The sequence below is a fragment of the Chionomys nivalis genome, chromosome 26 (assembly GCF_950005125.1).
Source record: "Chionomys nivalis chromosome 26, mChiNiv1.1, whole genome shotgun sequence".
Taxonomy (NCBI): domain Eukaryota; kingdom Metazoa; phylum Chordata; class Mammalia; order Rodentia; family Cricetidae; genus Chionomys; species Chionomys nivalis.
Window position 1 is genome coordinate 28157828 of NC_080111.1, and position 13494 is coordinate 28171321.

The 13494-nt window shown below is 41.7% G+C and overlaps 1 protein-coding gene across 5 annotated transcripts in view; it reads right to left on the reverse strand.

Annotated features, from left to right (window-relative positions):
• Window positions 1-5573: 5573 nt before the first annotated feature.
• Window positions 5574-13494, reverse strand: part of Cfap69 (cilia and flagella associated protein 69) — a 78382-nt gene continuing 70461 nt past the window's right edge. For 4 of the 5 annotated variants that reach the window (XM_057758875.1, XM_057758879.1, XM_057758877.1 and 1 more), the window contains 6 exons: window positions 11966-12103; window positions 11322-11398; window positions 9704-9901; window positions 7412-7498; window positions 6404-6508; window positions 5574-5871 (listed from right to left, as the gene is read on the reverse strand). In XM_057758875.1, the coding sequence (XP_057614858.1) occupies window positions 5704-5871; window positions 6404-6508; window positions 7412-7498; window positions 9704-9901; window positions 11322-11398; window positions 11966-12103 (773 nt within the window). In that variant the 3' untranslated portion in view covers window positions 5574-5703. The remainder of the gene's footprint in view (window positions 5872-6403; window positions 6509-7411; window positions 7499-9703; window positions 9902-11321; window positions 11399-11965; window positions 12104-13494) is intronic. The other variant, XM_057758876.1, reaches the window with a different exon arrangement.

Sequence of the window (13494 nt, forward strand, 5' to 3'; positions counted from 1 at the left end):
CAGCACTGGGAAAGAGGAGACAGGAAGATCCCTGGTGCTTCCTGGACACCAGCCTAATAAAATTGGTGAACGAGACTCAGTGAGAAGCCTGACCTCAGGAAATGAGAGAGTAGTAGAGGAAGATACCTAATGCTACCCTCTGCCCACCACACCCCTGCCCACCCCACCCCTGCCCACCCCACCCCTGCCCACTCCCACCCCTGCCCACTCCCACCGCTGCCCACCCCCACCCCTGCCCACCCCACCCCTGCCCACCCCACCCCTGCCCACTCCCACCGCTGCCCACCCCACCCCTGCCCACCTCACCCCTGCCCACCCCACCGCTGCCCACCCCACCCCTGCCCACCCCACCCCTGCCCACTCCCACCCCTGCCCACCCCACCCCTGCCCACTCCCACCCCTGCCCACCCCACCCCTGCCCACTCCACCACTGCCCACCCCACCCCTGCCCACTCCCAGCCTGTATCTTTGACAAAAAGGCCTATAAACTTGGTGAGGTTTCTAAGTTCCAAAGTGAGAGGGACTCAAAGCAGTTTGAAGATTTTCATATTTACAAGAAGAACCAAAGCAGATGTTTAGGAAATTTCAACACTTTTCCAGGACAAAGAACCAATAGAAATCTGCCCTATAGATTTCCTGAGTAGCTATTGTGAAGACATTGTGAAAAACATTGTTTTCAAGTGTTTTGATGATTATGACACATTTTTTCTCTGTGTAAAATGATATAGGCACAATCAAACTAAATATAAGCAAAGTTAAAAACAGCAAAAATAATACTGGATAAAAATGTAATTGTCTGACAGTTTGACTTGATTCAAGAATAAACCTTGAAATAAAAGGGGGTGTATTATCTGAGTTTGAACCAATCCCAGATTCTCATGAAGTACTACTAGGGCTTTAATAAGGGTTTATATACATACACAAATTTAAGGAAGGTAAACAAACAGCACACAAACGGCAGGATAAGAACCTTCAGTGTTGCCGGGCGGTGGTGGCGCACGCCTTTAATCCCAGCACTCGGGAGGCAGAGGCAGGTGGATCTCTGTGAGTTCGAGGCCAGCCTGGTCTACAAGAGCTAGTTCCAGGACAGGAACCAAAAAGCTATGGAGAAACCCTGTCTCAAAAATCAAAAAAAAAAAAAAAAAAAAAAAAAGGAACCTTCAGTGTTAAAGAAGGAACAAACCACCTGCAGTGGCACATGCCTTTAGTCCCAGTATTTGCAGTTTGGAGGCAGAGGCAGGCAGACCTCTGTGAGGTGGAGGCCAGCCTGGTCTACAGAGCAAGGTCCAGGACAGCCAAGGCTACACAGAGACATCTTGTCTTGAAATACAAAAAGAAAAAAGACAAAAAAAAAACCACTTAGCTTTTCAAATATGACTTGACAAGTTGCCTTAGTGATGGTTCTGTTTCTGTGAAGAGACATTATGACTACACCCATGGCACTCTTAACTGGGGCTGACTTACAGTTTCTGAGGTTTCGTACATTATCAACAAGGCGGGGAATATGGCAGACTGCCGGCAGGCGTGGTGCTGGAGAGGGTCTGAGAGTTCTAAATCTGGATCTTCAGGTATCAGGAAGAGTGAGCTACTAGTTGGAGCTTCTGAAACCTCAAAGCCCATCCCCCAGTGACGCGTTCCCTCCAGCAAGGCCACACCTACTCCAAAAAGGTCACACCTAATAGTGCAACTCCCTGGGGGTCTATTGGGGCCATTTTCTTTCAAACTATCACACAGGTATTATTTCATGTAACCGAGTATTGCATAGACCAGTTGGGTGGGAAGCAGAGAGAGACTGCAGGGCCAATATATTTTTAGGTTGAAAGTATTTTGCCCATTAAGGGAGGAGCCCTGAGCTCTGGCAATCAGCTGGTACTAGTGAGATGATTGAAATCCATTTTCTATAGGCAGGCCGAAAGGTGTCATGGCTTTCCTTGGAGACAATTTAATAGCTCATAATCGGCACACGAATGATGACAGTTCGATAGTACAGTGCCATAAAGCGAGACTATATGATTTGAGTTTAAAAATTGAACAGTTGTCATAGTAACTGTGAGAATTGTATTCAGTCAATAATAAACAAATTTAATAAAAATAGATTACAAACGATCTCCTCATTCTCCTAAATTATATTCTGCTACAGTAGATTACTTAAAAATAATGTCATCAGGCTGGAGAGATGATCAGTGGGTAAAGGTGCTCACCACCAAAACTGGTGACCTGAGTTCCAACCCTCGGACCTTGGTGGAAGGAGACACTCCTGCAAACTGTCCCTTGCCCCTATTTGCACGTGGCACACACGTAAACACACACAGAAATGCATTTGAAAGAAATTTTAAAATAAGAACACTTGCTAAAATGAACACTGTTTTAGAACAGCTCATTGCAAGCAATTTTAATGATTTTAGATATGTTAAAATTTCTCCCAGGAAATTTACATATCTTGCATTGCTTGGTCCTGGAAACCTGACTGGGGAGATATGGGAGTGACAGACAAAGTTCATATCAGGTGGGATGTTTTCCCTCTCTGCAGCCAGGAAGCTCATTTATTATGTCCAGCATAAGGAAGAGGGGTCAGCTAGTCTCAGTGAGAGGTCTCTGTCCTGGAGCAGTCTCAGGCTGTAATCATCAAGAAGGAGGAAGCTGTGGTTGATGCTTTCTGTATACACTGTGTTTGGTCAAGGAAGCATTGCCATTTGCTTGAGCCTGACCCAGGGAAGGCTTTGCCATTCCTGTAGGTCTGAATCATTGCGATTCATGATGCTGTGCTAACATCAGCAACACATATTCACTCAGTACCGCATCATCTGTCCCCACAGTAAAAATGAAACATGAAAATGAACATGAAAAAAATCATGTCCTCAGGCCTGGAGAGAGGCTCAGAGGTTAAGAGCAGTGGCTGCTCTTCCTAAGGTCCTGAGTTTAATTCCCAGCAACCACATGGTGGCTCACAACTATCTATAGTGAGATCTGGTGCCCTCTTCTGTCGTGCAGGCACACATGGAGGCAGCTTCTAATGTGCAGGCACACATGCAGGCACACACTGTATACATAATAAATCTTAAAAACAGAAAAAAAGAAAAATCATGTGCTCATCTGTATAGAAAACCTCACTCCTGTTTGTCCTTCCTTCATTTAGCAAACACTCACTGAGGTAGAGGGAACACTGGTGACGACTAGACACAGTCTTTGGTGCTCAGAGTTTTCATCACAGACAGACAGAAGGCTGAAAACCAGTGACATAATAAATAACTCAAAAGAAGTTCTGTTCTGCTTTGTTGTTTTTATTTTATTATTATTATTTTTTATTTTATGGTTTTTTTGAGACAGGGTTTCTCTGTGTAGCTTTGGAACCTGTCCTGGAACTTGCTCTGTAGATCAGGCTGGCCTCAAACTCATAGAGATCCGCTTGCCTCTGCCTCCTGAATGCTGGTATTAAAGGCATGTGCCATCGCTGACCGGCAAAAGCAGTTCAATGACATCAAAATGAAGCTGAAAGAATTCCAAAAATGGTGCTGAGTAGCAGGGGTATGGAGACATACTATTTCTCTTTCTCTCTTTGTGCAAAGTTATCTAATGAAGCTAGCTATTTTTTATTTTTAAGGTCAGCATATTTTTTTTTGTCATTTTACTACTGCAGACTCAAAATCTGTTTCATGGGTTTGGGTTTATGCACAGTTCATTTAACTTAATGCATAACTGATGAATTTCAAGAGACCTTAAGGGTACAAACCAGCTAATTCTGATTCCAAAACACAAGTTTTATTTATTTGATTAGTACACGTTTCAGTTGGAAAGCTTGGAATTTCGTCTTAGCTGACTCATGGAAGAAAATGCTGTCCACCCCTCAGGCAGTGAAGCCTAGACAGCAAATCCACTAGGAATCCAGAGGAGCACGAAAGCAGAAATGTTTATGATGCTATCAGAGAGGTGGACTCACTTGCTCACTGTACAGTGGCTGGAACTGTGCCAGACAAACGCATTAGAGATCTGCCTACTGTCTGTAAGGTCTCTGCAGCAAGCACTACTACTGCTTCCCGTCAGTAAAATAAATACCATGTGGTACAAATCTGCTAGAAAATAGCCTGTCTTATTCTGCCGTCTCTCTTCCTAATGAGGAACAGAGCAGTGATCAGGCCAAGTCAATCTGGAGATAGGACTATGTACTGTGTGCAAAACTGGTGCTCAACTGAGTCACAGCAATTTTTCTATAACTTGTCTATGTTTATACCATGGTACTTATGCCTTATAACTGGAGGAAAGCATTAACAACGTTGAAGTATTTATATTCCAGCTGCTTTCACATGCTGTCCTTGCTCAATGTCACATGCATAGTATCCTGTGGGCTGATTCTTCTTTTTGAGGACAGTGCCTTGGTGCATTTGAAGACCTCAAGGGAAAGGCTGCAAAAGTCAAGGCCAACATCACTACCTCATTTCCTGAGGTGTTGGTCATAATAACAAACTATACATGACCTTGCCGTTGGGGAACTAAGAGTCTGCGGAAGTTCACAGTCTACAGATGCTGAGAAGGTTCATTGCACTTAGCTCTGGACATGAGGACTATGGTGTGTCAGAGAGAAAGGAGACGCGATTTAGTGCTGCTTGTCTGAACATCTCATGCTGCGTTCTTCTGTTTCCTCACACACTGCTTGTCACTTCCACAGTAGGGAAATAGCACTAGAAATAGCTTCAAACTTTTATTTACTTAATTTTAAATTTTTGTCTATTGTGTGTGTATGGGAGTGTTGACGGCATGTATGTCTATGTATGTGAGTGTCTGGTACCTGAGGGGAGCAGAAGACGGATATGATCCTCTGGAACTGGAGTTATAGATGGTTGTGAACCACCATGTGAGCACTGGGAATTGAACCTGGGTCCTCTGGAAGAGCAGTCAGTGCTCTTAACCACTGAACCATCTCTCCAGCTCCACTTTGAAAATTTATATATTAACAGTAAAGGCACCTGTATCTGTATTTTTATTTTTGCCGTTTAGCTTGTGACTGACATTTGCATTTTATAGTAGATAAATTTATTTTCTATTTTCACCAACATATTTTTGTTGCTCCTGATGTTCATGTATCGGTCTGATGATAGCACCTTGATTCCTGACTCCATCTAGGAATTTTAGATGATTTTGGACTGTTTATGGCTCCAAGAGCAAGGAGTACTCAGATCTAGCCAACTTCAAGGTGAGGAGCTCCAGAGTTGTCATGTGACCAATCAAGGATCCCAAGATGTGGAGAGCGCTGCACAAATTGCTGAGAAAATGCACCCACTCTTCTCCATCAGAAGAATGTAAGGAGGACTACTGGAAGGAAACCTCTCCTGAGTCAGTGTCAGCCTTTGACCCAATGGTACCCACAGTCTACGTTACTCAGGAAGGACTTTGTAGCTACAAAGTCCACAAAAATGTCCTTTAGGGTAGACTATTTGAAGTGGTTCATATATAGCCAAAAGTCCTAACTGATAAATAAACTTTACAATTTCAGTTAAGGGACCAACAGTTTTTCCAAAGAGAGTGATGACCACTTTTCTGATAGATATGTTGATGTTTTTCATAAAAATAAACTGTATTATCCTGACTTTAATTTTATAATATTTTACTAAAATATTTATTCTAAATTTTGCCTTATAATTGTATACAAATATACATTTAGCAGAAAAATGGTAAGTAGAATTTATTTCAGAAACGTTATGAAGCGCGTCACACAGGGACGGTCTTTTTCGGCTCACTCAGGGCCTTGGCTTTCACCCGCTGCAAAGCTCCTCCTCGGATAGGCAGCTTTTTCAGAGCAATGTCTGTGTCAGCCAGAGGTCCTCCCAGTAACCGGGCAGGAGTGCTTTCCACTGTCACCACCCGACCAGAGGGTACCTGGAACAGGAGAAGACAAATATCTAAAAGTCTACTGACAAACATTTTGATAAGAGAAAAGCCCACATAATCTATGGTTTGCTTTGAGAAAGATTCCAGGTATAACAGAGACAGTGTGACAAAAGAGGAAGATAAGGACTTTGGGGACAAGAAAGCGGGCTTGAATTATTCTGTCACTCGTTAGTTTTGAGGCCAGGGACAAACTGAAATCACTACGAAAGCTGGTATGTGCACAGGTCTACTGCCAGGCAAAGGAGAACTGTGCTCATCCCTCAAGCAAGATGTGACCAACGCACTGACCAGTGCTGGCAGCAACTTCTTAGGAAAACCTGGGGAGCTGTGTCTGCTCTAACCTTGCACTGCAGAGTCGGGGGAAAAAGGAGGGAAAAGTATTTTGGAGATAGCCTTAATGATGGAAAATTTGAGCAACAAAAAGCAGAATATATGAGGCAAAAGTTCCCATAGAAGCAACATTTTGGCAGCTTAAACTTCATATCTATTAAGAAAGAGGCATGGGGAAAAATAACCTTACCGTTGTGTTAAGACCTTTAATAACTGTTTGGTGAAATATTGCATTTTGTGGTCGTTCACTGTATTTGGAGGATTCTATAGCCTTTTCCTGGAGCCTTTTTGCTTTCTGGAAATTTTTAAATTAGAAAGAAAATGGTATTACTTGCTAGTAAAACATGGTGGGTGGTCCTTACAGAGAAGGAACATGGTGGGTGGTCCTTACAGAGAAGGAACATGGTGGGTGGTCCTTATAGAGAAGGAACATGGTGGGTGGTCCTTACAGAGAAGGAACATGGTGGGTGGTCCTTACAGAGAAGGAACATGGTGGGTGGTCCTTACAGAGAAGGAACATGGTGGGTGGTCCTTACAGAGAAGGAACATGGTGGGTGGTCCTTACAGAGAAGGAACATGGTGGGTGGTCCTTAAAGAGAAGGAACATGGTGGGTGGTCCTTAAAGAGAAGGAACATGGTGGGTGGTCCTTACAGAGAAGGAACATGGTGGGTGGTGCTTACAGAGAAGGTACATGGTGGGTGGTCCTTACAGAGAAGGAACATGGTGGGTGGTCCTTACAGAGAAGGAACATGGTGGGTGGTCCTTACAGAGAAGGAACATGGTGGGTGGTCCTTACAGAGAAGGAACATGGTGGGTGGTCCTTACAGAGAAGGAACATGGTGGGTGGTGCTTACAGAGAAGGAACATTTACTCTCCTATTCCTTATGCTGCTGCTTACAGAAATGGGATCCTTCAATAAGAAGGTTCAGAATGGGGAGCAGGGCATTCTGTCCTTAAGACTGGCTAGTTGTTGTGTATACTGTAGTGCTTTAAAAAACCACCTTTGCCGGGCGGTGGTTGTGCACGCCTTTAATCCCAGCACTCAGGAGGCAGAAGCAGGTGGATCTCTGAGTTCGAAGCCAGCGTGGTCTACAAGAGCTAGTTCCAGGCTCCAAAGCAACAGAGAAACTTTGTCTCGAAAAAACAAAAACAAAACAAAACAAAAACAGTAAAATAAAAATAAAATAAAAACCCTACCTTTAATGTTTTAACATTTGATGTTCTGGCTAGGAAGTTTTGCCATGATTTGTTAGCCAGTTCTCTCTGCTTATGTGTGGCCTGTATCTGGAACAGACGAGAAAACCAGGAATTTCAGTTTCTATGAAACATACCAGAGGGCTTGGAAGTCCCCATTTTAAAGGAAGTGCCTCCATTTTGCTAAACTTAAAAATTTGAGGCTGACTAAAAAATTAACTATAATATATTACTTAATTTTAAAAACAAAGAGGAGTTTGGAGATACAAGCCTTTAATTTGAGCACTATAGAATCAGAAGCAGGCAGAAATCTTTCAGTTTTAGGCTAGCCTGCTCTACAAAGTGAGTTCCAGGATAACTAGGGCTACATAGAAACCTTGTCTCAAAAATAATAAATAAAAAAGTCTTAAAATGAAAAAGGTAACTCACTCTTTACGCAATGTAAAGCAGACTGCTGAGACACGTGAACGCTAAGTGTTCCCAGCAAGACTGAATACTTTGTGCAGTTCCTGCTTGTGAAGACATTACAGTCTAGAGAAACCTGAACACGGGATTTAAAGAGAAAGTCATAGGTGAAAATAAAGAGGTTCTGCTGCCACTGATCATAAGTTCAGACAAAATTAAACTAAACTATTTTCATCGTGACTGCAACCATGTTGGCAGTCTGTAAGACTGCTGGCTTGGCGTGATGCTGCGGTCCAGGGGAGCTGCTAATCTAGATCTCTGTGTGTCTTAACAGGCTCACCACCAACTGCATGATCAGAGACATGCCATCGGTGTGTGTGTATCATAGACACATGCATAATACCATTATAAATACGATATTCCTAGGGCTACTTAAGAACTGCTTAAAAAGTGGGGACAGAAGTATGACAATAAAAACCTAGTCAAAGCAACAAAGGTTCTGTAATTCAAAAGAACTCGTGCTCAAGAGGCAGTAGTATAAGGTCCATCTTTCTTCCCAGTTCTGAGCAGATCAACAAGCTTACACTAATACTCATGTCATAAAAACTTTGAGCAAGCACAGCTTTGAAGCAATTAGCTGTGGAGTGGCACTGCCCAGTGAATGGACACTGGCCCTAAGCTGTAGACTCAAACATTCATTTGTCAAGGGATGACACTGTTTAGAAGCCACTCAGATGGTCAAACAAACTACGCTGCAGTTTCTCACCTGTGCAAAGCTTTAGGGAAAGGCTGCTGTTTTCCGGGTTCATTCTCTGTTTAGCTAAACCAGGCCTGTTTACATAGGCATGTACAGACTCAGTGCTCAGAAGTGTTTTGGAATTGAGGGGAGGATGGATGGATAAGTCTATAGATGGCAAAACAGTAAAGGTCTGTGACAGAATGAGGTGTGAAAGACGGGTTTATCTTCCTCTGAAGTTATGTGCTCCATTACAGATAAACCCCCAGAATATATTAAAAGTATATATTTAATTTTTTATTTTATGTGCATTGGTGTTTTGCCTGCATTCATGGCTGAGGGTGCTGGATCCCTTGGAACTGCAGTTACAGACAGTTGTGAGCTGCCATGTGAGTACTGGGAGTTGAACCCAGGTCCTCTGGAAGAGCAGTCAATGCTCTTAACGACTGAGCTATCTCTCTGGCCACCCGCCCCCAAAGTATATATTTAAGAAGGTTACAACTTTTAGAACCACGTTGGGCATGGCTAAGAAAGTGTGTCAAGATCTCTTTACTCTGTAAAATATATGGCTATGGAAATCAAATTACAGGGCTCGGGAGATAACTCAGCCAGTAAATTGCTTGTGTGCAAGCACGCAGACCTGAGCTCGCATCTCCAGAATCTAGATAAAAAGCCTGGCATGGTGGCCTATGCCTGTAATTCTACTGATGAGAGAAAGAGACAGAAGGATCTCTGGACCTTTCTGGCTGTCAATCAAGCGAAATCGGTGAGCTCCAGGCTCAGAGAGAAACCCTGTGGAGAATGGTTAAGAAAGATACTGAATGTCACCCACCTTTGGCTTCCACATTTATGTGCATGATTTCATGCACATAAATGGTAAATAACCATACACTGCAAATACACACAGAAAAAGCAGGAAATTAAATTATAATGCAAAACCAACACTGATAACAGTGATTAGATTTTAAACTCTTAACTCCATAGTTTCCTTTAAAATTGCACAAAGACATTGACAATAACTATTAGAGAAAGGAAAACAATTCAATGCTCAAATATTAACATATAAGATAAATCCTTTTATGGATAACTTCATCTACCTTATGCACTGACATTAACAGCTTGGGCCTCAGAGCTCAATGGTACCCTCAGCTTACTTTTGCGTATACTCTTTGCTCATTTTGCACATCTTGGCGTGCTTGGCTTTCAATCATCTCACTTTGCAGGGAAGCGACCATCTTTCCAATATTTTCTGTTGCTGCTGTAATAGACTCCAAAGACAATTTATCGGAAGTAACTAGTTTTAATTTTTCCAATTTTATTTCTTCACATACTTCATTCCATATTTCTCCAATCTGTCACGGCAAAGTTTAAGGTGAGAAATTTAAATTAACAAAAGTAAGGGAAACAATTTTACATAATTCCTTAGGTAGTGGTCATCTTGTTAGCGTTTAAGCTTTTCCTAACTTACTTCTCGGACACCAGCTCCACCTGAGAATTCTGGTTTATAGTTACTTCTCCTCACAGCTGCAGAAACTGCTTGGCCTTCTGAGGCATTGATGCTATTGCTCCTTACAGTCATACTAAAGGCTAGGCCATGCTGAGTCTGGAGGAACAGACAAGGGGCACTCTGGGAACCTGGAATGTGGGACTTCTAGAAAAGGGGTCCTGGTCTTCCCCTACTTGCAAAGGGATATACTTGAATCTCAAGCTTTTACTCCACAGTTTCACCATGCTATATCTCCATGTCATATTCTGCAAGTAAGGTACTAGAGTATATTGCAAACTAAAGAAAGAGTTATATCATCTAAAACAGGAATACAACTGGATTTTGTTTTCATTTGAAAAAAAGACTTCTTTATTCTCAACATCTAAATACATAATATTAACAGAAATAAAATGTTTACTTCAGATTTGCCTGAGACTTCAGAGACATTTATTTACTCAGTTAACTTGGCAGAGAACTAAGTAACCTAGTCACTTCTAAGTGAGATTTGATTAATGACATAAAAAAATTGTAAAGAATATTAAGGTAGTAACACCTTAATAACCAATAATTTGCTTAACTTTGGCTCGGCTGCTTTCCAAAGAGCAAAGATTCTGGTTTTAAAATCCCATTAGTCTTCAAAATGACTCTGTAATTTTCACCTTCTCTTCTAAGATAAGGATTGGGCTGACAGAGAATTTCATTCATGCATATAATGTATCTATCAAGTCTACCTCTATTTCACTCCTCTTAGTCAACTATTCCCCCCAATACTCCGTCTAGAGTTCGTGAGTTCTCTGAGAAAACACAGCCAAACCATGGACTCCACCTAGTGCTGTCAGTTGAGTGTGGGCATGCGGCCATCTACTGGGGCACGAGGAGCTGCTCCAGAGACCTGTCCCGGGAACGCAGACCCTCCCCGCCAAGCAGCTGTCAGGAGTCTAGAGCTCCTGTGCTAGCGGTGAGATTCTCCTACCACCTCCCCGCTCCACGCTGGGACTTTGGTTTTCTCTTGTACAAGTCTTTTTGCATGCAGTTACAGCTACTGGTCAGTTTATATGCACAAGTACTCTGTTGTATGTCTGTGAGGCATGCGGCTCTGTCGGCTGCATAAAGACATCTTCTCATGGAAGAAATCCAAAGAATGGTTTGGGTTTGGGGTTGTATATCACAATCATATGAAAAATAGAAAAAAATACTAGAGTGTGTAAACAATTGTTATGGACACGTCTTTTATTTCTACATTTATTTTTATATAATAGATTTTAAGTTACTAAAATGGTACTTACTTTAAAATCAAGGTATCTATGTATTATACAGAGGGTGACAAAATCTTCAGCAGATAGGCCAGGTAAGTTTTCAAAATCTATCAAAGTTTGTTCAGAGAGAATTATTTTAATAGGAGCAAATTATTTCAAGATTCATATTTCTACTATAAAAACAAATACAAACAGATATTCCCACAACCAATGCTTTGGCAGGTTATCCTTACACGGTCATTAGCAAGAACTCATTCTTTCTGGACCATGGTCAGACAGCATTTACCATTAGAAGCCAAGGAGCAAATGAGAACTTTTCCCTTACTAGAAAGCAAAGACTGTAAAAACTGAGATGATTCAGAATGCTACTGTTTAAGCCTAAACATCTGAATTAACTGCTCACGGTCCTGCTACACACTGAAATTGCTGGAAAGCAAAAAAGAACTGCTCTTTGAACACATTCCAAAGTTCTAACTTTAAAAAGCATTATTCTCCCATATATTCCTCCTAGGCACAGATGACCTGGACACTGACTGAGGTCACGAGGCAGCATGCAGTTACTGCACAGAGGGAGCTGGATGTCTCATGTGTGTCAGTGGACTCTGCAGCAAAAGCAAGCGCAGCGAGCCACACTCTTCACACAGAAACTCTCGGGAATCACAGGGGTTTCTTACCCAGTTTTCCCAACACAGCATAGATTTTTGCTCTGATGTTCTCAGCGACATCCATAACTGCAATGGATGGGCAGTTGGCAGGGAGGGGCATGATCTTCTGCTCTTCTTGGAAACTAGTAAATAGAGGCTTCTTTGTATCTAACCATTGGGCACCATGAAACATGGAGAGAAGAGATAAAAACTATAGTGACTATTTGATATTTTCTCTATATAAAACAGATCAAAATATAAATATATATTTAAAATTTAAAGCAAAAATATAGTGCTTTGGTCTTTCTTTTTTCCAAGTTTTAGGGATCCACCCCAGGTCTGGCAAGTAAGCACTATACAGCCGAGCTCCCTGCTACGCTGCCAGGCCACGGACACCATGAAAGCATAGTCGGTGTATTTTCCCGTTCTGCCACAAAACTTGTGGCTTTCACTTTTCTTATTTATGTAACATAAAAAAAAAATTACACCTACTCTGGGCATAATGGCATATGTTTTTAATCCCAGAAGCAGGGAGGCAGAAGCAGGTGAATCTCTGTGAGAGCCTCAGGACAACAGGGGCTACACAAGGTAATCCTGTCTCAAAAAAAAAAAAAAAACCACAGCTATAGTTTTAATTTTTAAAAAGATTTATTTATGTGTGTAGGCCTGGGTGTGAATGCCTCATGTGTGGGAGTGCCAACGGAGGCCAGAAGAGGGTGCCGACTTTCAGAAACTGGAGGTACAGGCAGTCGTGAGTCATGTGACCTGGCTGCTGCGATTCAAACTCAGGTCCTCTGGATGAGAGCAAGTGCTCTTAACTGCTGAGCCCTCTCTCCAGCCTATAGCCATATCTTCTCTAAAGATAAAAATTTAATGTAAAAAAAACTTGTCAATTTAAAATTATAGATGAGATGGTGTCATCAATAATGGTACAACAATTTTGATTGGTGTCTATAAATTATGCCACAAAGAGAAAAGCTGACTGATGATGTTTTACTTCAAAACATAGATAGCAAAAGGGAGACAGAGATCATTTGAAGTAGCTGCATTTTTAATAACAGATATTACTAAGAGTTTAGCTAAAAAAAACAATTTGAGTGTGACAGGCTCAGAAGACATAGCATGCATGGTGTTACAGACTCTACAAGTAGATTACACTCTGAGTCCATCAACCTCAATAGAATAAGGCAGTAAAAACTGATGGACATCTAACATATTTTTACTAGATATCACTTTCTTTTGTGTAAGAAAAAAACATAGAAATATCAGTATACAAAAGACTGTAAATATTGCTGTCAAACACTTTATTTATATATCAAATTTTATTGGTAAGTGTAATATCATTGAACCAAGTTTTATAAAAGCAAGAAATCCAAATACTTATTTAGGGAGCATCATTAATTTCTGAGTTAAAGAATATAGTCAAGCTGGGTGGTAGTGGTGCACACCTTTAATCCCAGCCCTCAGGAGGCAGAGTCAGGCAGATCTTTGTCAGTTCGAGGCCAGCCTGGCCTACAAGAGCTAGTTTCAGGATAGGCTTCAAAGCTACAGAGAAACCC